This window comes from Microtus pennsylvanicus, chromosome 9 (assembly GCF_037038515.1).
Source record: "Microtus pennsylvanicus isolate mMicPen1 chromosome 9, mMicPen1.hap1, whole genome shotgun sequence".
Taxonomy (NCBI): Eukaryota; Metazoa; Chordata; class Mammalia; order Rodentia; family Cricetidae; genus Microtus; species Microtus pennsylvanicus.
In genome coordinates this window covers 95,487,354-95,510,031 of record NC_134587.1, presented here as the reverse complement: position 1 = coordinate 95,510,031, position 22,678 = coordinate 95,487,354, and the positions used below count along the sequence as shown (strand labels likewise).

The 22,678-nt window shown below is 38.8% G+C and overlaps 1 protein-coding gene across 1 annotated transcript in view; it reads left to right on the top strand.

Annotated features, from left to right (window-relative positions):
- Positions 1-22,678, top strand: part of Galntl6 (polypeptide N-acetylgalactosaminyltransferase like 6) — a 1,064,237-nt gene that overhangs the window by 464,561 nt on the left and 576,998 nt on the right. Inside the window, exon 5 of the mRNA XM_075986809.1 lies at positions 21,501-21,667. Coding sequence (XP_075842924.1) covers positions 21,501-21,667 — 167 coding nt within the window. The remainder of the gene's footprint in view (positions 1-21,500; positions 21,668-22,678) is intronic.

The following is a 22,678-nucleotide window of genomic DNA, read 5'->3' as shown; positions in this document are numbered from 1 at the left end:
TTTATCGCTACCAAGGGTAATTCCATAAATGATTCTAATATTACACAAATCATAATGAACAATATGGGCCCTAAAGTTCAAACTCTGACTCCATGCCTGTTTATTAGGAAAAGTGCTAGGCAATAATATTTCAGTATTATGTGAAGAATGTTGTTATGGTGACGTGATAGTATCCCTAAGTGAGCCCAAAGTTTCTTCCAGTGAACACTAAAGCTGATAAACACCTTTTAGTGAAGTACTGGATAAAAGATAACTCAAAAAAGTCAGTAACCCCCTTATATAGAAATGATTAAAGGACTGAGAAGGAAATCAAGGAAAGAACAAACTTCACAATAGCCACAAACAATACACAATACCTTAGGGTAACTCTAACCAAGCAAGTGAAAGACCTGTATGAGAAGAACTTCAAGTCTTTGTTGAAATAAATTGAATGTTATCAGATCCATGTTCATGGATTAGTAGTATTAACAGACTAATCATGCTACCAAAAGAAATCTATGGATTCAATCAAAATTCCAACACAATTCTTTACAGACTTTGAAAGTACAATACTCAACTTCACAAACTCATACAATAAAAGAACTTCCAGAGGTATCAAAACCCCAGACATAAAGCTGTACTATGGGGCTATTGTAATAAAAAAGCATGATATTTGCATAAAAACAGACAGGTGTATCAAGGGACTTAATTCAAGGTCCGGATGCCCATGAACAACTGATTTTTGACTGAGAAACAAAACTATACAATCAAAAAAGGAAAACATCTTTAGCAAATGGTGCAGGTCTTACTGGATGGTGGCATGGAGAAGAATGCATATAGATGCCTCTCTATCACCCTGCACAAAACTCAAATCCAAGTAGATCAAAGACCTCAGCATAAATCCAGTTATACTGAACCTAATACATAAGAAAGTGGGAAATATCATTGAACACATTGGCACAGGAGACAACTTCATGACTGTATATACATATATATATATATATATATATATATATGATCAGTAGGAAAGACACTGAGATTGACAATTGATAAATGGAATATCCTGAAACTGAAAAGCTTATGAAAGCCAAAGAACACCATCAATAAGACAAAACTGCAGTCTACAGAATGGGAAAAGATCTTCACCAACCCCGTATCTGATAGAGAAGTGACCTCCAAAATATATGAAGAACTTAAGAAGCTAGACATCAACAAACCAAATAACCCAATTAGAAAAATAAATACAGGCCTAAACAAAATTCTCAATAGGGGAATAACAAGTGGCAGAGAAACACTTAAAGAAATGTTCAACATCCTTAGCCATCAGGAAAATGAAAATCAAAGTTATTTTGAGATTCCATCTTACACCTGTCACAGTAGTTAAGATCCAAAACACAAGAGACAGCTCATGCTGAAGAGGGTGTGGAGTAAGGGAAACACTCCTCCATTGCTGGTGGAAATGCAAACTTGTACAACCACTTTGAAAATCAATACGGCGGTTTCTCAGAAAGTTGGGAATCAAACTACCTCAAGACCTAGCTGTTCTGTATCACCCCTAGGAATATATCCAAAGGGTATTCATTCATATCTCAAGAACACTGGCTAAACTATGTTCATAGCAGCTTTATTCACAAAGCCAGAACCTGAAAACAATCTAGATACCCATCAACCAAAGAATAGATAAAGAAAATTTGGTACATTTACACAATGGAGTATTACTCATCTATTAAAAACAATGACATCAGAAAATTTAAAGGCAAATAGAAGGAACCAGAAAAAAATCATACTAAGGAGTTAATCCAGACCCAAAAAGATGAACATGGTATGTACTCACTCATAAGTAGATATAGCTGTAAAGTAAAGGATAACCATGATACGATCCACAGATTGAGAGAGGCTAAGTAACAATGACAGCCCAGCCGGGGAACACATGGAATTCTCCTTGGGAAGGAGAAATAGAAGCTATCTCCCGGGTGGGCTGGGAGTGAGTAGGGATGGGACATTGAGGGCTCTTGTTGTGGTGTGGCTGGAGGGCAAGAGTATTGAAAGAGATGACTGGAAATGGGGGTATTTCAGGGTCAGGTAGAAACCCAATGCAAGGGAAACTCCCAAAAATCTACAAGGATGACTCCAGCTAAGACTACTACTAATCATGGGTACTGTGAGCAGACTGATGACTACCCCAACTGTCATCAGAGCCTTCATTCCTTAACTGATGGAAACAGATGCAGAGACCCACAGCCAAACAGTAGGCAGAACTTGGAGAATCTTGCTAAGGAGAGAGGGAAGATAATAGGAGCCAGAAATGTCAAGAACATCATAAGAAAATCCATAGAAACCACTCACCTAGCTCATAGGGATTCAAAGAGTCTAAATTGAGAGCCAGGAGGCCTGAATGGGAGCAACCTAAGACCTCCACAAATATGTGGCATCTGTGTGACTTGGTTTGCTTGTTAGACTCCTAACAATGGGAGCAGGGGCTGTCTCTGAACCTTTGACTGGCTCCTGGGAACCTATTCCTCATACTGTGTCACCTTCCCCAGCCTCAATAAAGAGGGAGGTGCTTAGACTTACTGCAACTTGATATAGTATTCTTTTTGATACCTACGGGAGGCCTGCCACTTTCTGAACAGAAACAGGAGGAGTGAATTGAGATGGAGGACAGAGGAGATATGAGGGAGGGAGTGGGAGGAGGAGCAGGGAGGGAAACAGCTGCCAGAATTTGTTAAATATAAATTAATTAAATTAAAAAATTAAACTATCTAAAAAGTCTGTTAAAAATTTCCCATAAGTTCTTTATATACATATATATGTAGATATGCAAAACACACATAAGTTGTTTTAATTTTAACTATGTTAATATAATTAAACACTTTTTTATAGTATGGCTGTCACTCCAGTTCCAGATTTCACCAAAGAATAAATAAGAGGCAAAATCTAGGCTTAAGAAGGAAGGAGGAGTAAAAAGGGAGATGAAAACATCAGGGGGTAGCCACTCAGTTCCACAGAAAGCCACAGAGTAAGAAGTAAAGAAAAGTATACAGAACAGAGAAAGGTAAAAGTACAGAGGCAAAAGTAGACAGGATAATTTAAGGAAAGCTGGATAGAAATAAGCCAAGTTAAGGCTGGGCATTTATAATAAAGAATAAGTTTTAATTTGATTATTTCAGAGCTGGGTGGTATGCCTCTCAAAGAACCACATAGTAAAGAAACAAAAAACAACATCACACTTAATTTTGAAGTGATAAAATATGGTAACTTTGAATATTGAAATTTACTTTTAAAAATATGGCTTCTATAAATAAGTGTTTTGGAGATTATAATAATTAACCTCACAATGAAATAAGTTTTGAGTAAGATATCTGGTGATGTGCTCTTATTTGACATTTTGGGTTGACATTTTAAAGTGTGGAATGTTTTGTTACTCTAAATGCTACTGAATTGTATTTTATGGTGTATCTATGATACGTGGATTCACTTTAATGATACCAAGTTTTACTTTTAAGCTTTGTTAGGCTACACCAGAGCTGTTTTTGAACTAAAACTAATTCGCAGATTTATTGAGAAAAAAAACTCTTCTAAGCCTTTCAATTCTTTTATCCAATTCTCAGGGAGTTATTTCAGTCCTTGTATACGTCATAGGTATTCTTCATTCTGATCTTTTCTGGTGTTTCATTCACCAACTAGAGGCCATTGCTTTATAAACATGTGTTCACCAACTAAAGGCCAGTGCTTTATAAACATGCACTCACCAACTAAAGGCCAGTGCTTCATAAACATGCCTCAACTAATGTCGAGCTGAAGGATTACTTGTTTATATGACCCCCCCTCTCATAGCTAACTTCGGATGTAAAATTGAAAAAAAAAATCCCTGGAGACATCTGGTTAGAGGGCTCCTCACCAGAAGAGTTGTCTTAGACACATTGCTCTGGGGCCAGATCTGTGAGGCATTTTCTTGATTGCTAATAGATGTAGGAGGAACCAGCCCACTGAGGTTAATGCTATCCCTATGAAGTGTGTCTGGTCTGTATAAAAAGGTGGCTGAGCAAACCAAAGGGACTAAGTCAAAAAGTAGTGTTCCTCTGTAGATTTCTTCTTCAAGCTTCGATCTTGAGCTCTGGTGCTGGATAATTGTCTGTATTCTGTCAATCATGTTTTAAATAAATGCTGATTGGCCAGTAGGAAGTATAGGCAGGTCAACCAGACAGGACATAGAGGTGGGACGATGAGAACAGGAGAATTCTAGGAAGAAGGAAGCTCCTTTACCACTCCAGCCCAGACCACTGAAGAAATAACATGTGACCTACCCTGCTGTGAAAGGTACCGAGTCATGTGGCTAACGTAAATAAGAACAATGGGTTAATATAAGCTACAAGAGCTAATAAGAAGACTGAGCTAATAGGCCAATCAGTTTATAATCTTATGGAGATCTCTGTGTGATTTCTTTGGGGCTTGGCTGCTGTGGGGAACCAGGTGGGACAGAAACCTCAACAAGCAGGCCCTCATGTTACAGAGCTCATGCTTTGACTTCCCTTAATAATGGACTAAAAATATGTAAGTTAAAAATAAAACACTGATAATAACTTATGCTGGAGAGGATGTAGGGTGAAGAGGATACTCCTTCATTGCTGGTGGGAGTGCACACTGGTGCAGCCCCTTTGGATATCAGTATTCAAGTTTTCAGAAAATTAGGAAACAACCTTCTTTTTTTTTTATTGAGAAAAGGAAGAAAAAAAAAACAAGTTTCCACCTCCTCCCAGCCTCCCATTTCCCTCCCCCTCGTCCCAACCTTCTCCCCCTCCTCCCACTCCTCTCCCCCTCCCTCTCCAGTCCAAAGAGCAGTCAGGGTTCCCTGCCCTGTGGTAAGTCCTAGGTCCTCCCCCATCTGTCCATATCTAGGAAGGTGAACATCCAAACTGGCTAGGCTCCCACAAAGCCAGCACATTACGTAGGATCAAAACCCCGTGCCATTGTCCTTGGCGTCCCATCAGCCCTCATTGTTCGCCATGTTCAGAGAGTCCAGTTTTAACCCATGCTTTTTCAGTCACAGTCCAGCTGGCCTTGGTGAGCTCCCAGTAGATCAGCTCCACTGTCTCAGTGGGTGGGTGCACCCCTCGTGGTCCCGACTTCTTTGCTCATGTTCTCTCTCCTTCTGCTCCTCATTGGGACCTTGGGAGCTCAGTTCAGTGCTCCAGTGTGGGTCTCTGTCTCTATCTCCATCCATCACCAGATGAAGGTTCTATGATGATATGCAAGATATTCGTCAGTATTGCTCTAGGATAGGGTCATTTCAGGTCCCCTATCCTCAGCTGCCCAAGGAACTAACTGGAGACCTCGGCTTGGGCTCCTGGGAGCCACTCTAGGTTCAAGTCTCTTGCCAAACCTAAGGTGGCTCCCTTAACTAAGAATTGTGCTTCCGTGCTCCCCTATCAACCTTCCTTTATCCCAATCCTCCTTTTTTCCCAAGTTCCCCCCATCCTCCCTTTCTCCCTTTTCTCTCCCCATCTCCCCTTACCCCCATCCCACTCCACCCCCAAGATCTCAATTTTCTCCCCGGCAATTTTGTCTACTTCCCATAGCCAAGAGGGTAACTCTATGTTTTTCCTTTGGTTCACCTTCTTATTTAGCTTCTTTAGGATCACCAATTGTAGACTCCGTGGCCCTTATTTATGGCTAGAAACCAATTATGAGTGAGTACTTCCCATATTCATCTTTTTGGGTCTGGGTTACCTCACTCAGAATAGTGTTTTCTATTTCCATCCATTTGCATGCAAAATTCGAGAAGTCATTGTTTTTTACTGCAGCGTAGTACTCTAATGTGTAGATATTCCACACTTTCTTCATCCATTCTTCCATTGAGGGGCATCTAGGTTGTTTCCAGGTTCTGGCTATTACAAATAATACTGCTATGAACATGGTTTAACAAATGCTCTTGTCATATGATATGGCATCTCTTGGGTATATTCCCAGGAGTGGTATTGCTGGGTCCAGGGGTAGGTTGATCCCGAATTTCCTGAGAAACCGAAACACTGATTTCCAAAGTGGTTGCACAAGATTGCATTCCCACCAGCAATGGATGAGGGTACCCCTTCCTCCACAGCCTCTCCAGCAAAGGCTATCATTGGAGTTTTTTATTTTAGCCATTCTGACAGGTGTAAGATGATATCTCAATGTGAGAAGCTTCTGTAAAGCAAAGGACACTGTCACCAAGACAAAAAGGCAACCTACTGACTGGGAGAAGATCTTCACCAACCCCGCAACAGACAAAGGTTTGATCTCCAAAATATATAGAGAACTCAGGAAACTAGACTTTAAAATGCTAATCAACCCAATTAAAAAATGGGGCACTGAACTGAACAGAGAATTCTCAGCAGAGGAAGTTCAAATGGCCAAAAGACACTTAAGGTCATGCTCAACCTCCTTAGCGATCAAGGAAATGCAAATCAAAACAACTTTGAGGAAACAACCTTCTTCAAGACCAAGAAATGCCACTTTTGAGTATATAACCAAAGGATGCTCAATCATACCACAAGGACGTTATGCTCAGCTGTATTCATAGCAGCATTGATTGTAATAGCCAGAACCTGGAAACAACCATAAATGTCCTTCAACTGAAGAATGGATAAGGAAAATGTGGTACATTTACAAAATGGAGTACTACACAGCAGAAAAAATATAATGGCATCTTGAAATCCACAGGCAAATGGATGGATCTAGGAAACATCATATTGAGTGAGGTAACCCAGACCAAGAAAGACAAATATCATATTACTCACTCATACGTGACTTTTAGACATAAAGCAAAGAAAACTAGCCTACAATTCACAATCCCACAGAACCTAGGCAACGTTGAGGACCCTATGATAAACATAGATGAATCTAATCTACATGGGAAATAGAAAAAGCCAAGATCTCTTGAGTAAATTGGGAGCATGGGGGCCGTGGGAGAGGGTTGAAGGGGAAGGGAGCAGAGAAAAATGTATAGCTCAATAAAAAATAAATGAAAAAATAAACTCTTTTATCCCCATAATGTTTGTGTTTATCACATCAACAGAAAGCAAACTAGAACACCTGAGAAAAACTGTCAGCACAGCTCTGAACTTCAGAGTGCTCTATCCTGTTGACCCTAGCTGCTTTTCATTTCCCCAGATACTCGTAACCATATCCATATCTTTTTTCTTTTTGATTTGTAGTTATTATGTATTCATTGTACAAAATGATTCTTGTACCTCAATTCTCCATAATATTCTCCTCTTCCTTTCATGTAAATTACTTGGTTCTGACTGTAATTCTTCTAACTGCATTATTACTAGGAGTCTTTGCCTATAAAGTAAGAAAGAAGTGTGTTTATTTCAAAAGGGTCATTGTTTTATTCTCAGTGGTATTCCAAGTCTTGAATATCATTATTTCGTATTTAAAATTCTGGTGTGGGGATGAGGAGATGGCACAATGAATAACTGCTTGCTACACAAATATGATGACCTGAGCTCAGACACTTGGCCCACATGTGAAAAGGCATTGGGCCTCCAGCTCTTACTCAAAAAATAAAGCTTAGAGTGGTTGAATGGGACATAAGATGTCATCCTTCGGCCTCTGCGTGAGCACCAAAGGGTGCACCTTACAGATGCATATGAGGATATACCTACACACATGCACTGTGCACACAGGCACCCAAAGTATTTATTTGGATCAAATTAACTGATATCATCTTTGTTATTGTATTAGTTTTAAAAGGTAACAGTAATAATTTTACTTAATAGAAAGTAACAGTAGTAATTTTACTTCATAGAAGTGTCATATATAAATGGGAAATATGTGTGTATTAAAATGCACAAAGGCAGTAAATGGGTATTGTTGTCCTGATATTTTTCCTATTGTTTTGCTTGTTGTAGTGTAACGTTAGTGATTCTCAGAGCCAGGAGTAGTTTGAGTATCACCAAACACCCAGGTAGCCAGCTTGTGGTGCTGTTGAGTGGTAGCTAAACCTTTAAGAAATAGCTTAGTAGGTAAAATCACTCAGAAAATGCCCTTGAGGGGAAAAGTGAGGCTCTGGCCCCTTCTTTAGTCTCTTCTGCAACTAAGCTACCATTAGCTATGCACATTTTCCATCCCACAATCACAACATGATGTGCTATTCTAGACTCAAAAACAAAAGTGCCAACTTACAATACACTGTGTTTTTCCAGGCTAACCTCAAGAGAGCCATCCAACCAAGAATTATGTCCCTGAAACTACACCAAAATAACTTCTGTCTCAGAGTCAACTGTATTAGATATTTTACTACAGTAAAAGAAAAGTATAACACAGGACTTGCATTCATATACAACACCTTTCTATTATGACCAGTGTTTCCTATACACAATACTGAATGTTTCATTTTCAAACACATTGGAGAGTGATGGAAAGGTCTGCTTTTTTTTTTATCAAGTTGTCAAAAACATAGACACATATGGGAAGAAAGTATGTAATTGAGAAAATACCTTCATTTTATTACCTATAGGGAAGTCAGAGGAGCATTTTCTTAATTAATGATTATTTGGGATGCCACAAAGTTAGGCAGGTGGTCCCACGTAATATAAAAAAGCCAGATGAGAAATCATGAGAAACACACCAGTGAATGTTGCTCCTTCATTGCCTCTGTTTGAGTTCCTGCCTCCACATCCCAGTTCAAGTTCCTGCCCCGAATACTTTTCATAATGATCTGTACACTGTAAACTGAAATAATTTTTTTTCTCCCTAAATTGCTTTTCATCAGGGTGTTTTGTCACAATAATAAAAACCTAACTAACATATTATATGTTTTCTTTTCTCAGCTTATATTTTTTCTTAAACAAAGTGTTTGCCCATTATTCATAAAACAATGACAGAATTGGTATAATTTAATGGAAGTGATTCATATAAGGTACCTTAAAGGGCCAGTGATTTTCAGAAGTGAAGGGAACTCAGAAGTAATGCAGAATGGATTCTCAACCTCTACTTCTTTCATCTTGCTTTTAAAGAATTGTAGACTCTACAGATGAGGGGCAATCCCTCACCCTTGTGTCAAGTATTCCCTCCATTCAAAATTTTCAATTAAATTATCAGATAATTTACATTCATCTCCATAAAAATTTTCGTTCTTAATCCCAAGTTAAATGAGGGGTTAAACTAGGTGATTTAATTAGAGACTGGTAATCTAAGCTTTCTGTATTATTTTGCTTTTATGGAGGGGAGCTTAAATAGTATATGAATTTTGTCTTTGAATAAGTTGATATTTTAAAGTGAAGAATAATCTAACAAGATTTCATTTTCTATTAATACTTTGAAAGGAGGCAATAGGCAAAACTGGTAATGATTATGCTGTCATCTGACACAATGTTCTGATTATATTCTGAAAACTGTGTACATCACATACATTGGTGTTCTGTGACTAGTTATGACCAATGCACTGTAAGTAGTAAACATTTCCTATTATGACAGACTGCTTAACTACCAGTTTGAAGGTCATCTATGTTTTTATTTACATCTGAAGCAATGATGGGCAGGGTTCAAAATGTTAGAGGGTTTAACATTTTGCAATGAACAGATATCCCATTCCAGCAAGCAAGTTTTAGACTGGTAATAGAAGACAGAAATAGTATTTATTGTTTAAATGTGTTGATTTTAAACAGTGGTACATAAGGAGATTTGAAAACTATAACTCTTAATGATCACAGCTGTACAAAGTAGAAAACTTAAGGCCAAACTTTGGATAAACTTAAACAGTGTTCTCAAAGGCTGCTATCACAGATTTAAGTTTTTAGGGGTGAAGAAGTTTTGATATTGTTACAAAAACTAAATACAAGTATACAGCCATAGAAAGAAGGATGCTTAAGTGGTGGAAAAATGTCTACACTAAGAATCTTTGGACTCTTGACCATCTTATACTAAACAATAAGTCCCAGAGCAATGTGAGCTACAGTTCGAGACCCTGGTTCAAAAAATACCAGAACCCTGGCATGAGTCCTAAAAGGTAAATACACTTATGTGTGTCTGTATTTGGGACTGGGTGCATGGTGTGTGCAGTGTGGGCTCACATGGATCTGTGGATGCTAACACCTCTGGGTGATCACGCATAGGCCAAAGAAAAATGCCTTATGTGCTCAATAACCCTCTGCCGTGTTCTCTTGGGAAGGGTAGCCTGATGCCATTCTCAGCATTTCCGTGGGTGCTGAGAATCTGAACTAGGATCTTTAGACTTGCTTCTAAGCCCTCTCACCCAGTGTCTAGTTATTTCATGCATTTGTAACTAAGCTTTGTTATACTAGAATTAATAGCTATTCCTGGGAAAGCAATAAAATAAGAAAGTCAAGTTAGTATAAAGATCAATGGAATGTTTTCTAAATACATTTTAAGTAAGCAATGCTGTTACTTCAATTACTCTTTTTAAAATCTCTTGCTTTGAAAAGACTAGTATAAAGTTATCAAAAAATATTTGTGTATTTTGTTTTAGAAAAACATAAGAGAGTGAGAAATTTAGCACCGACATTTATTTTCATTGCTGTGAAAGGCTTAGCAGAATATTTGCAGACTAATTTGGAGCTTTGTCAGCTTTCTAAGTGTCTTCAAGACTTTCTGTTTTTCACAACTAAAATTTTAAAGAATTTAAACTCTTTTTCTCTCCCTGGCACAGTTGAAATTTTTAAAGGAAATGTTTTATCCATTTATATAAGTGTTGTTCAACAAAGAGATGTCCCCATCCCTAAGCCACTCTTGATTCTTAATTTCATTTTGTAAACAGTACATTAAAATGAAATCAAATCATTAGAGACATTTTACTCACAAGTCTGCAAATTTATGCCAACAAATGTTTTCAATTGTTCCAATTTTCTTGTGTTTGTAAATATGCCAGATATTTGTAGGCATAAACTAAATTTGTTTTACTTAATTTAGTTTTAATAGCTTTTTAATTTACATTTTTCTACAGATCTGGGGAATAAGCTCAGCAGCTTGTATGTATTAGACATATACTCTACCAATGACCCTTAGCCTGATTCTCTTTTACCTAACTCTCAAATACTGTCTCATGGCTACATATTTTCTGCTTAATTAATAGACATCCATTCTCATCCCAACCAGACATCAAACCTCAAACATACAGATCAGTATTCTTAGGAAAACTAGACATGTTGCTGGATTTCTAACAATGCTAAAGAGAGATTCTCTACATTGCAACTTCTCAAATTCAATCTTCTGTCAAGCGTCTTAAGTACTAAAAATGACTAAGATAGCTGAATATCATCCCATCAGACTAAACACTTTTACAAAAAGATTACTTCTCCTTAGAATAAAAAATCAGGTTCACAGATTATTGTTTTTGTCCCAAACTATTGTAATCCATAATTCTTCTGTGTCTGGTCTCTCCTGTCTTCTACCCTGTCGCCAGAAGAATATGTAAACATGGTCCTGTCTTCCTCATGATTAACAATATTTGAAATACTTCACATTGACTAGAGGGTAACGTCCAAATTCCTTAGACTCTTTTTCAAGATATTATATGATCTGTTTTCAACATACACACCCATCCATGAAGGCTTCCCTAATCCATCCAGACAGACTTAGTCATACTTCCTTCGGGCTCTCCTTGCTTGTATGCTATTTCTTATGTCACTTGTCTCATTTGAGTCCAGTCATCTTTTGTGTCTGTCCACTGGTGTGTGAACCCTTAAGGGAATGTACTGCAATTTATTCTTTTTTTTCTATCTATCCTGAGTATCTCCCACATGCCTTTGTTCTATTCCTGTCTCTCTGACTTCCCTTCCTCATTCTATAGAGGATTTGGTACATAAAAGAAAAACACCTAAACTAGTAAACGTGCATGTAATAAATAAGATATCATTAACAAATCCTTCCCTAGGATCAGAGCCAGGACTGCCCAGAGTGCTTTGTATAGATTATCTAATTTAATGCATCGTAACACATTACGAAACTAAGGGAGTCTTGCAGATGCTGCTCATGTTAGGGTGTCTACTGCTGTGATAAAATATGGTGATCAAAAACAGCTTGGGGATAAAAGGGTTTATCAGCTTGCAGCTCTCTGGCCACTCTCCACTGCTGAGGGAGGTCAGAGCAGGAACACAAACACAGCAGGAACCTGGAAGCAGGGGCTGATGTAGAGGACATGCAGTAGTGCTGACTTATGACTTGCATTGCTTGGCTTGCTCATTCTACTTTCGCATCACATCCAGGACCACTAACCCAGGGGTCAACTAAGAGTCCTCTTCCCAAATACTCTAGCTGTGTAAAGTCAGCATAAAAGGAGCTATCATAGAAACACATAACTATTTAACTAGAACCCTTCTTTTCCCATTGTCCCCAAATTTAAAGTCCCACAGACTTTAAAATTTCAAACACTTCAAAAGGCCACTCTCTTTAAAATATCTAAAGTCTCTCTGTATCTGAAGCCTCATAATTGGGTTTCTATGAAAACAACATCTACAAAAATCAGGTAAAAATTTTCCTTTTTAAATTCTTTATTGAATCTTTCGGGTTTCACATCATGCACCCCAATTCTGTTGACCACCAGATCTCCACATATCCCCCAATCATTCCTGCTGTGACCTCCATAAAAAGGAAACAAAACAAATTAAGAATGCAAACAAACAAAAGCAACAACAACAATAACCAGAAAAAAAATCCCCAATAAGCCAAAATAGAACAAAATCCATAGCAGGAACAGCAAAATCGTTGCTGCTTCTTCTCTCCTGCCTTCCATCACTTCTTCATCTGTTCTAGTGGCATTGGAGGCTTCAATGTGTCAGATAGTATACCTTTTTGTCCCATCAGCTTGACTGGCAACTGTTTATTGCAATGAGTCCTTGATCTGTCTAGAACAAGGCCTCTGGTTTTTCATATACCACCCTCACTGGATCCTCACCAGAGATCTTCTGGGGTCCTGAGTCTTACAGGTATCATTCCACAGGACCAATCCCTTCCCATGCTCCAGCAGGACCTAAATGGGATAGATGCTCGGGTGGGTCAACCCAAGGCCCAGTTTTAGCCAAATAGGACAGTTCAAATACTGGGGCTTCCTGTCTTGGGTGCAATGGTGGAGTCAGCTCTTCTACATGTATGACCTTAGGGTAGGTTCATCCTCCCCTTTTGGTGAGGAGTGTGGGGGCATCACTTCTGAGTGCAGGGGCCAACTCTCCTGCAAGAAGGAAGACTAGTTTTCCCAGGTCAGTAAAGAGAGGATCTGGCTCAGTATAAACCTTTGATTTCATCTCACACAGTTCCTAAGGCCTCCTGAGATGACACTGGTCACAGACACCAACATAGACCCTAGCTGCAGCTAGACCATGGACCCAAACATGGCCCTTGTTAGCAGTTTAGGCTCAGAGGACATCCTGGATATGTGTGGAGGGTTGGCCACTCAGATGGGAATGGTTCCGTCAGCGGTGTAGTCTCCTGACACTACCAATGCTTGGCTTCAGGTTGCAGCTCAAACCTGGAGCCTCTAGGTGACCATTAGTAGCAATGCAGGACCTGGACCTCAGGTCAGACCCCCAGCAGCACAATGGAGATCATGTTCCTAAGTTACTGCTGTGGCATGGCCCTGAGACACTATCTTGGTCCTTGATCTTTGGTACCTGTGCAGCCTTCAGTGATATCAGGAGCATCAGACATCAGCACATAACCAGACTGCAGTAGGGCCACAAACCCTGACATGGCCCCCAACTGCAGCTTGGGCCCAGACTTTGCCATATCACTGGGTAGCAGCGCAGATCACTGAGGTTTTGATGCATCCTGGTCCTCAGACCCCAATCTAGACTCAGGTTTCTGGTTAGACCCTGGGCTTCTTTATGGCGCTAGGTGGTAACTAGAGCCACATATATCAGTCTGGACCCTGGCTTCTACCCAGACATGGCCCTCAGCAGCACCCTGGCCTGGATGACACCTGCTCTCAGGTGGTAGTGCAGGCAGGCCACCCCTCTGAGGTATTACTTTCTTGTTCCAAGAGGGTCTAACCAGGACAGTTACAATGAAATCAGAGCAAAGTCAAAGTTCGCCAAGAGAAAAGGTTCTGTTCTTAACATATGGAACCCACCGATTATTCTCCAAGCCCCAGAGAACTGCTCTGCTCTTGAGAGCACACAGAAATGCATTTCAAGACTGCTGCTGTCTTTGGCTGTCATCGTTTGGTATGAGAGTCTCCAAAATTCTGGAGCCCCATGCTGTAAACTGGACTATGCCATCACCAACAGCCTCCCCTGCTCCCTCAAGGGTCTCTGGCTCTGCCACATGATACCACACTTAACCTCTCCTTGACCCCTGCAGTCCTACTACAACTGGCGGGACTCTTCCAGCAAAAGCCTCTTTTCAGGGACTCCAACCCTGCCTCTCAGTGCTAAGCCTCAGCTGCTGCCCGTTGCTACTTAATTCCTTTATAGCCAGTATCACTTGCGTGGCTCATACACACTGCCAACTGCTGCATTCAGCATGAGACCCGCCCTTGGCTCACTCTGGGCCACAGATTCTTTGTGCTGATCCCGTGGAAATAGTCTCAGATTTACTGGACTCAGTGCTGCGTTTCTCTTCTTAATCACCATGGATCTCTTCTTTTCCTAATTTTTCCTTTCTTTATGAGATTATTATATAATTACACCACTCACCTCTTTCTTTTCCTCCCTCTAATCCCCCTTACTCTTTCACAAATTTGTGACCTCTCTTTTTTCATTAATTGCATATATATATGTATATATATATATATATATATATATCTTCCTAAATACATGGAAGCAACCTCTTCAATCTGTACAATGGTTGTGTTTATTTTTCTTAACTGCCATTAATTTCTCTTCTCCAGCTAACCAACATCAATGGTACCAGTAAATGGACGGTTTCATTTCTGTGGTTCTGGCCTCTTGTTAATCACCTACTGATCAGAACCAAATATTAGTAATTAAAAAACAACTACATAAAAGTTCCCATATTTGCTTCACAAAGAAACTACTCAGTCCAGGCATCCATCATCTGTATTGCTATCAGGATTACCTTCCAAGTTCCCACAATAGCTCACTAAGCTCTGAACATTCAGTGGCTTTTATGGTCCAGAGTTCCAAATGCTACCACATTTCTCCCACAACTATATAGTCAGGTCAGTCACAGCAGTACCCTGCAGTCTAGTACCAATTTTTGTCTTTGTTATGTTTTTATCGCTAAGACCTCATGAACATGTATAACTTAGGAGGAAGGTTTTTCAGTTTCCAAAATTCTGGCCATGCTCCATTGCTGAGGGAAGTTGCAGTGGGATCCTGAAGGCAGGAGCTGATGCAGAGGCCAGGGCGGTGTGATGTTTACTGCATTGCTCCTCATGACTTGCTCAGCCAGGTTTTCTTGCAGCACCCAGGGTCACTACCCCAGGGATGGTACCACCCACAATGGGCTGAGCCTTGCCACATGAATTACTCATTAAAATGTGCTATAGACTTGCCTACCAGGCATTGTTATGAGGACATACATAAAAGACTCCTTCATCCCAAGTAACTCTAGTTTGTGTCAAGATACCACATATCTAGCCAGCACATTGACAAAACAGCCTTTTATACATATCTACTTTTACTATAAATTATAATTTCTATATCAGAGAAACAGTCATCAGGTATGAGTTAGCAATGACCTTGTAATGTAGCTTAATTGTAAAAGGTCAATTGCTAAGGGTTTATAGAAAAAAAAAACAGTTTAAATACCTGTAATCTCTTATTTAGAATTAGTTCCTTTATGTACTATACACACATTTAGTAGAACCCAATAGTTACATTTTATAGTCTCAGACAAATCAAAGCATAAGTTTAGATAAGAACTGAGAGAAAGCCAGGCACTGAATTCCTATAATCACAGGACCAGTGAAAATCCAGACGTGAAGATTAGAATGCCAAAGCTATTTTTGACTACACGGTGTCATTCATGTCAACTTGGGCTACCTGAGACCAGGTGTGATGAGTGGAGGGGACAAAGACAGAGACAGACAGACAGAAATATATAAAAGGGACAGAAACAGAGACATAGCAGACAGGGAGACAAAGACAGAAAGAGACAGAGTGTATTGATGCTGAAAGAAACGAACATTCCTAATTCCTGAAACCTCAGCATTAAAAGCTGGACATCAACATGGGATAAATAATTAAACCTGGAATTTCAGTACAAAATAAGTGTTATTTATTAATTTAATCATTTTATAATTAAGGACTGCTGCTCCTAAATATACAATAATTTTAATAACTTAATATGTCTAGGTTTAAGATTGAATTCACTGTAGAAGCAGATTTAAGACAAAAGAAATGACTGCAGAAGTTTTAGAACTGTTCTTCTCTGTGAAATAATCGCAGACACTCTTGGAGAATAGATGGGAACCATGAAGAAATAAAATCCAATGTGTTGCCAAGATGCTCTTCACTGGAGGCAACTGAGGCTCAACCCTGTGGGGGAAACTCTGACAGCTAAGAACGTGCTTTAGAGCTATCCCTTCAGAAGGCTGCTAATTCTCCAACCCTCATTCTTCATTAATTGATTTATGTTCGAGAGGCTATTCATTCTTCTCAGAATATCTGGCTTCCCAATGTAGAGATGTTCACGGATGTGTTTGGTCCATCCTTGAGCTTTAGAGTAAGGTGCATGGCTTGTACTAAGAGAGTCAGTGCTAAGGACGCATTTGAGGTGTACTGGCATCACTTAAGATCCTCCAGCAATAGATCTTTGACATAATTTTCTTTCCCACAGGAACTTGAGTTTGAACTGAATGTCTCACACATGCTAAGCAAGCAGCCTACCACTGTCCTACATCCCTAGACCCTACAAAACAGATCCTTATCTTAAACTACACACAGGGATGTATGTGACTGATTAGACAGATGCCTGGTAGGTGACTGATAGATGAAAAATAGTTGTGTAATATATACAAATAAATGCTGTTTTCAAATTACAGGACATGTTGACACCTTTACTTTCCAAGCTGAACTTACTAACTTTATTCTCAATCATAAAATGTTTAAACTGTGAAGATAACACCTAATTCCTACATCATTCCCTAGGTAACTAAATCAGTTGCTGTGTTCAGAAGACATGAGAGTTCTCTTTGTCTTCTTTTCCCAAACATAGAATCATGGCAGTTCTATTTGAAAACATACCTTGAGCATTCCTTTTACAGGCTACCTTTGACTTTTAATTGTATTGGTTAGTTTCTGTCAAATTAACAGAAATTGGGTAGAGGGAAAGTCGGGTGAGGAATTGCTTCCCCCAGATTGGCATATTGGCGTGCACATATGACATTTTCCTGATTATGATTGATATGGAAGTTCTCTTAATGCCATGGACAGTGCCACCCCTGGGCAAGTGGATGACCAAAAATTGTATAAAGAAGGAAAAGAAGTAAACCATGCAAACCAAGCCAGTAAGAAACTTTTCTGCATGGCCCCCACCTCACTTCCTGCCTCGAGATTTATGGCTTCAGTTCGTGCCTTGGTTACCATGTAGATGAATTACAAAAAGTAAGGCATTGAGGCCCTTTTTTCCACCTAAGCTGATTTCATCTATGTTTTATTAAAGAAATAGAAAACCAAGATATAATATTTGAAATTCAAGAGGACATTCCAAATTGCTTTAAGGGCCATCTTGTCTTAGCCTATAGTATGCAATTAAACATCTACATTATACATCCTATTGCAAATGCTACAGAATTTCTTATTCTGCATTTCTTATGTTATTGTGAGTGTCCTTAAGTTATTTCATTATATTCATTGTTTTCTGTGCTAAATATTTTTATGTCAACTTGACACAGGCTAAAGTCAAACAAGAGAAGGAATGATAGATTAAAGACATGCATCTTTAAAATAGGGCTGTAGGCAAGTCTTGTACAGCATTGTTTAAAATATCAGTTGGATGAGGGAGGGCATATTTCATTATAGTTGGTGCCATCACTGGCCTGGTGGTCCTGCCTTCTATAAGACAACAGGCTGAACAAGCAAAGGGAAGCAAGCCTGTAAATAGCACTCCTTCATGGTCTTTGCATCAGCTCCTGCCTCCAGGTTGCTGCCCTGCTTGAGTTCCTGTCCCCGCTGTTTTTTTTATTTATAATAAACTGCTATTTGCAAGTTTGAGTAAAATAAAACCTTTCCTCCTCAAGTGTCTTTGGCCATGGTGTTTTAGGTAACCCTATACTAAGACAGAAATGGTATTGAGAGTGGGACATTGCTACGATAGGCCTGACTGTGTTATTTTGGGGAGGATTGTGGGAGAACTTCGGAACTTTAGGTAAGAAAACTATTGAGTGTTCAAAGATTGGTAGGCTGTTCTGTGGGGACTTGAGGAGTATTGAGAGAAGTACACATGATAGACCTGTGGCTTGTGCTACTTCAGAAGAAGGCTTGAGAGTTGTTTAAAGACTATCAGAGTGGTTGCACATTTGCTATTTTAAATTTAGATTCTGTGGTTCTGGGCAGCTGGGGCTGAAGAACCAGCCGTAATAAGTAAAAGACCAGTACTATGAAAATGAACCCTTTGCTTTACTGAGGCAATTGAAGCTGGATATTTGGCAGTGATTTGGAAGTGATTAGTGTCCCTGAGGTGAATCTCCTTAGAAGCTTTTCCTGGAGTCAACAGGCAGAAGCTGGGTGGCAGAGGTGGCCAAGGCGTACCTTCCTCTAGCAGCTAATTTGGTTGTGTAAGATCTTGAACTCATGAAAGAATTATGGAGAACAGCTAAGCTTTGGCCCTGTGAGAGCCCATGAGAGGCCATTGGTGAAGGTATAGTCTTAGTAACAGTTGAAGACACAGGATTAAATAGGTAATTCAGAGTATTTGAGGGTTGGCACCATGAAGAATGCCCAGGAGAGGTTATCGGTGAAAGTGCAGCCTAGTTTCAGCAAGAGACCCCAGCATTTTGGAGATGACAGTAACATGGGGTGGTCACCAAGAACAGCAGCAATAATGGAGTAGAGCCTGCCTAACCATGGAAGACAAGCTGTGCTTGCTTCAGATGATGGAGCCTGAGATGGAACCAAGACGCTTGGGGGATCCCAGAAGCACATAAGTGAATCACTGATATTGGAGGTTGAGTTTGGTTTTTCTTTGATTTGATTATAACTGTGCCCTGGTCATTCCTTCTTGAAATAAGAAAGTATTAAATTTACTTTTTATTTACTAGAAACACACATCTAAGAGACTTTTGGTTTTAAAAAGAAACTCTGGTTGTTAAAATTGGCTTTGGGATTTATAAAGAGCCTGTATTCTTAAAGTGAATTTGTGAGATCATGGACCTTTTAAGTTTGCAAAATGTTTTATATTGTGATGTTTATAGTAATGTGTGATCTTGTGGATGAACAAGAACGGAAAGATTGTGGCTTTACAGTGGTGTGTTTGTGTGTCAAATTGACAAAAAGTCAATTGGGCTGGGTAGTTTTATATTAACTTGATACAAGTTTATCATCTGAGCTAAGGGAACCTCCATTAAGAAAATATCATCCTAAGATATACCTGTAGGCAAGTCTGTAGGGCATTTTCTTAATTAGTAATAAGTGGTAGAGACCACCCCACCTCTTAGTGAATGGTGTAATGCCTGGACTAGTGGTCCTGGGCTTTGTAAGAATGTAGACTAACCTAACCAGAGGGAGTAAGCCAGTAAGCAGCATCCCTCCATGGCCTTTGCCTCAGATCATGCTTCTAAGTTCCTAGCCTGCTTGAGTGCTATCTCTGACTGATTTTGAAGATGAACAATTATATGGGAGGGTGAAAGAAACAAACCCTTTCTGCTCAAGTTGGTTTTGGTCATGGTGTTTCACCACAGCAATGGTTACTCTAAACTAAGATTATTTCCAATTTGGATTCTGTCTTATGCAGAACCCTCAGTTAAACACTGAACGAATAAACTGAAAATGGCCTTTCACTTTTCATGTGTGATAATAATTTGAGTTAATGCTGATTGAGATTATTGAAAACATTTCTAAGAGAGAAAGTTTGTATTTCACTGGGTTAGTTTTGTGCTTTTATTGGATTTTGCAAGACTTTTTGCATTCTTTTTAGCATCATGGACCTGCTATTTAGAGAATAGTACATGAATATAGTCTTTTCTTAGCTCATAAGCAATAGATATGGACAAAATGTTGTCTTCATGTTTGGAAAATCTTTTATTTTCCTAGACTTATCATTTGATTTCCTAAAACATGATAGAATGTCCCAGTTCATGAAGTAGAGTCAATTTTTTTGAGTACTGATGTATGGATCTGTAGAAGCCCAGTTATTTCAAACCTTTTTTTTCATTCAGAAGTCATAACTATGATATATATGGCGTTATACTGGCTCTACTTACATATTTGTCCATTGTGTACAAAGTCATCTGCCTCGCTTGGTTCCATTAGACATTACTGATACATCCATTTTGGCCTTTTAAATTACCCTACAATAAATTTCACATTTTTGAAATATTTCAATTGTTCATAGTTACTATAATTTGCATGATTTTCCAAACTTTTTTCATTATTTTATAAACCTATTTATGGTAAATATTTTTTAACATAATAAACTATATAATTAGCAGTTTATATAAGGATACAAAGTAAAATTATTTCAGATTGTGTTGAAATGAAAACTCTCACCTTGGGATTTCTTTTTAAAGTTTTCCTGAGGATTTATTTGGTTATTAAATCCACATGGTTTATAAGAAGTAAATGGTCATTTATAGTTACATCTTCATTTAAGGCATGGGGTTTCTTCTCCCATCATGTCATAAACGCCATCAAGCTAACGAAATATATCACAGTCAAAGTTAAATAATTCAAAAGCATTATTCAGAAGTTAATTAGCAAAACTATTCATGAATCACATTTAAACCTTAATCATGCTTTTTATGGGAATTATTTGAAAGAGTTGTGATTTATACTTACTTTTATTAAATTAAGATATGGTGACATGTGGTAATGGATCAATCGGTAAAGTCCTTACTATACATGTGCACAGACTTGAGTTCAGATTCTCACTACCCACACACATATTTGGACACAGTAGTACCTTCCAGTAACCTTAGTTATTAAAGCATGGGGGAATGTGGATCAGGGATTTACTGAACAGCCACTCTAGCTGGATTGGGACATATTCCAGGTTCAGTAAGAGACACTTTCTCAAAAAAAAAAAAAAGATAAAGTGGAGACAAAGACAAGCACATTCATGCTCATACATGCACACAGATGTATACCACACACATGCATTTTCACGAGTCACATGTGCACAGCCATGTATACATAAGACATATCAGCCTTATTAAGAGCACAATATCTCAACATCTTACAATATTTGAGCCACCCAGATATGAAATATTTTTTAAAGTATGTGAGAAGGAGCAAATAAAGATTCAGAAATGAAAAGACTATCTGCTGTAATTCACAATCCTTTTTTGATAATTACTAGACAAACCCATGACTTTATCACTGTCTATAAAATACTGAATAGACTGCAGCGTGATCTGTGCTAACAGTGTTACATTGGACATATGTTTCTTCCCCTATTTCCCCCAGCTGTAGGCACAAGATGTACCTTGAAAGGCTGCCAAACACCAGCATCATTATCCCATTCCACAACGAAGGCTGGACCTCTCTCCTGCGGACCATACACAGTATAATTAACCGAACCCCAGAGAGTCTGATAGAGGAAATCATTCTAGTCGACGACTTCAGTGATAGAGGTAAGCTGCATTGGTAACATGTTATCTGAGGCTGTAATCGCATATAATCACGAAAAGAGGGAGATGGTTTCTTTTTCATCCCATCTGAAAGATGATCATGAGGTTTTACCTGTGTTGTGATTGAAGAAAAAGGTTGGACAATTGCAAAAGGAACATAATGAGTAGCTACTAGCATTGGAGATGTCACTGGTAATAAATATGCTCTGCATTCTATTGAAAATCAGGCAGTACTGGAAATTGCCTCAAGCTCACTTCCAGGCATGATAAACCTGGAAACTATGTTGTTGCAGGAACATGTCAGTAGGGAGTTATTCATGGAAGTGTCCAAAGTGTGTTTCTATTTCTGAACAGTATTATGCCTTGCTCGTTACTAGTTTGATACATTCTTCAAGGCATGCTTGCATGACTTCACAAATATTACAAGTTACAGGGGACAGGAATATATACTTTTACTCATGGTTTCAATTTTTTTTTAATCACATCTAAGTATCACAGAAACAATTTGCTATAGCAGCATAAAAGAAAACCTGACACAATATTAACGATTACCTTTAAGGTAAAACCAGTTTGACTCATAAGGGAGGGATTAAAATTATAAAATCTTCGTTGAGAGTGGGAATTCTTAAATTACATGTGGTTGAAATGAGGAATTAACAATATAGTGACAGGAGAGCCCTTCACAGTGTGCATAAGTAGATGATGAAGAGGTTTGAAGATGTTCACATATTTCTGTGTGTGCATTTCCATAATATAGTGTACTGCAGAAGGTGCTTTAATTAACATGGCATCTGCAAGAGTGAGTGGCAACAGATTATTTGTGTTAGTATTATTATTTCATCACAGAAGCAAACCCATCTTGAAATCATAAGGCTAAAGTGTTTTCTGGAAATTAGATCTGCAACAAAGCATCATGTTTTTCATGGCATGGACAAGTTATATAGAAGGATGTGTAGGGTGCTATATTGAGGAATATTGACTTAAAATACTTATGGGAGGATTGCCAAAGTTCAG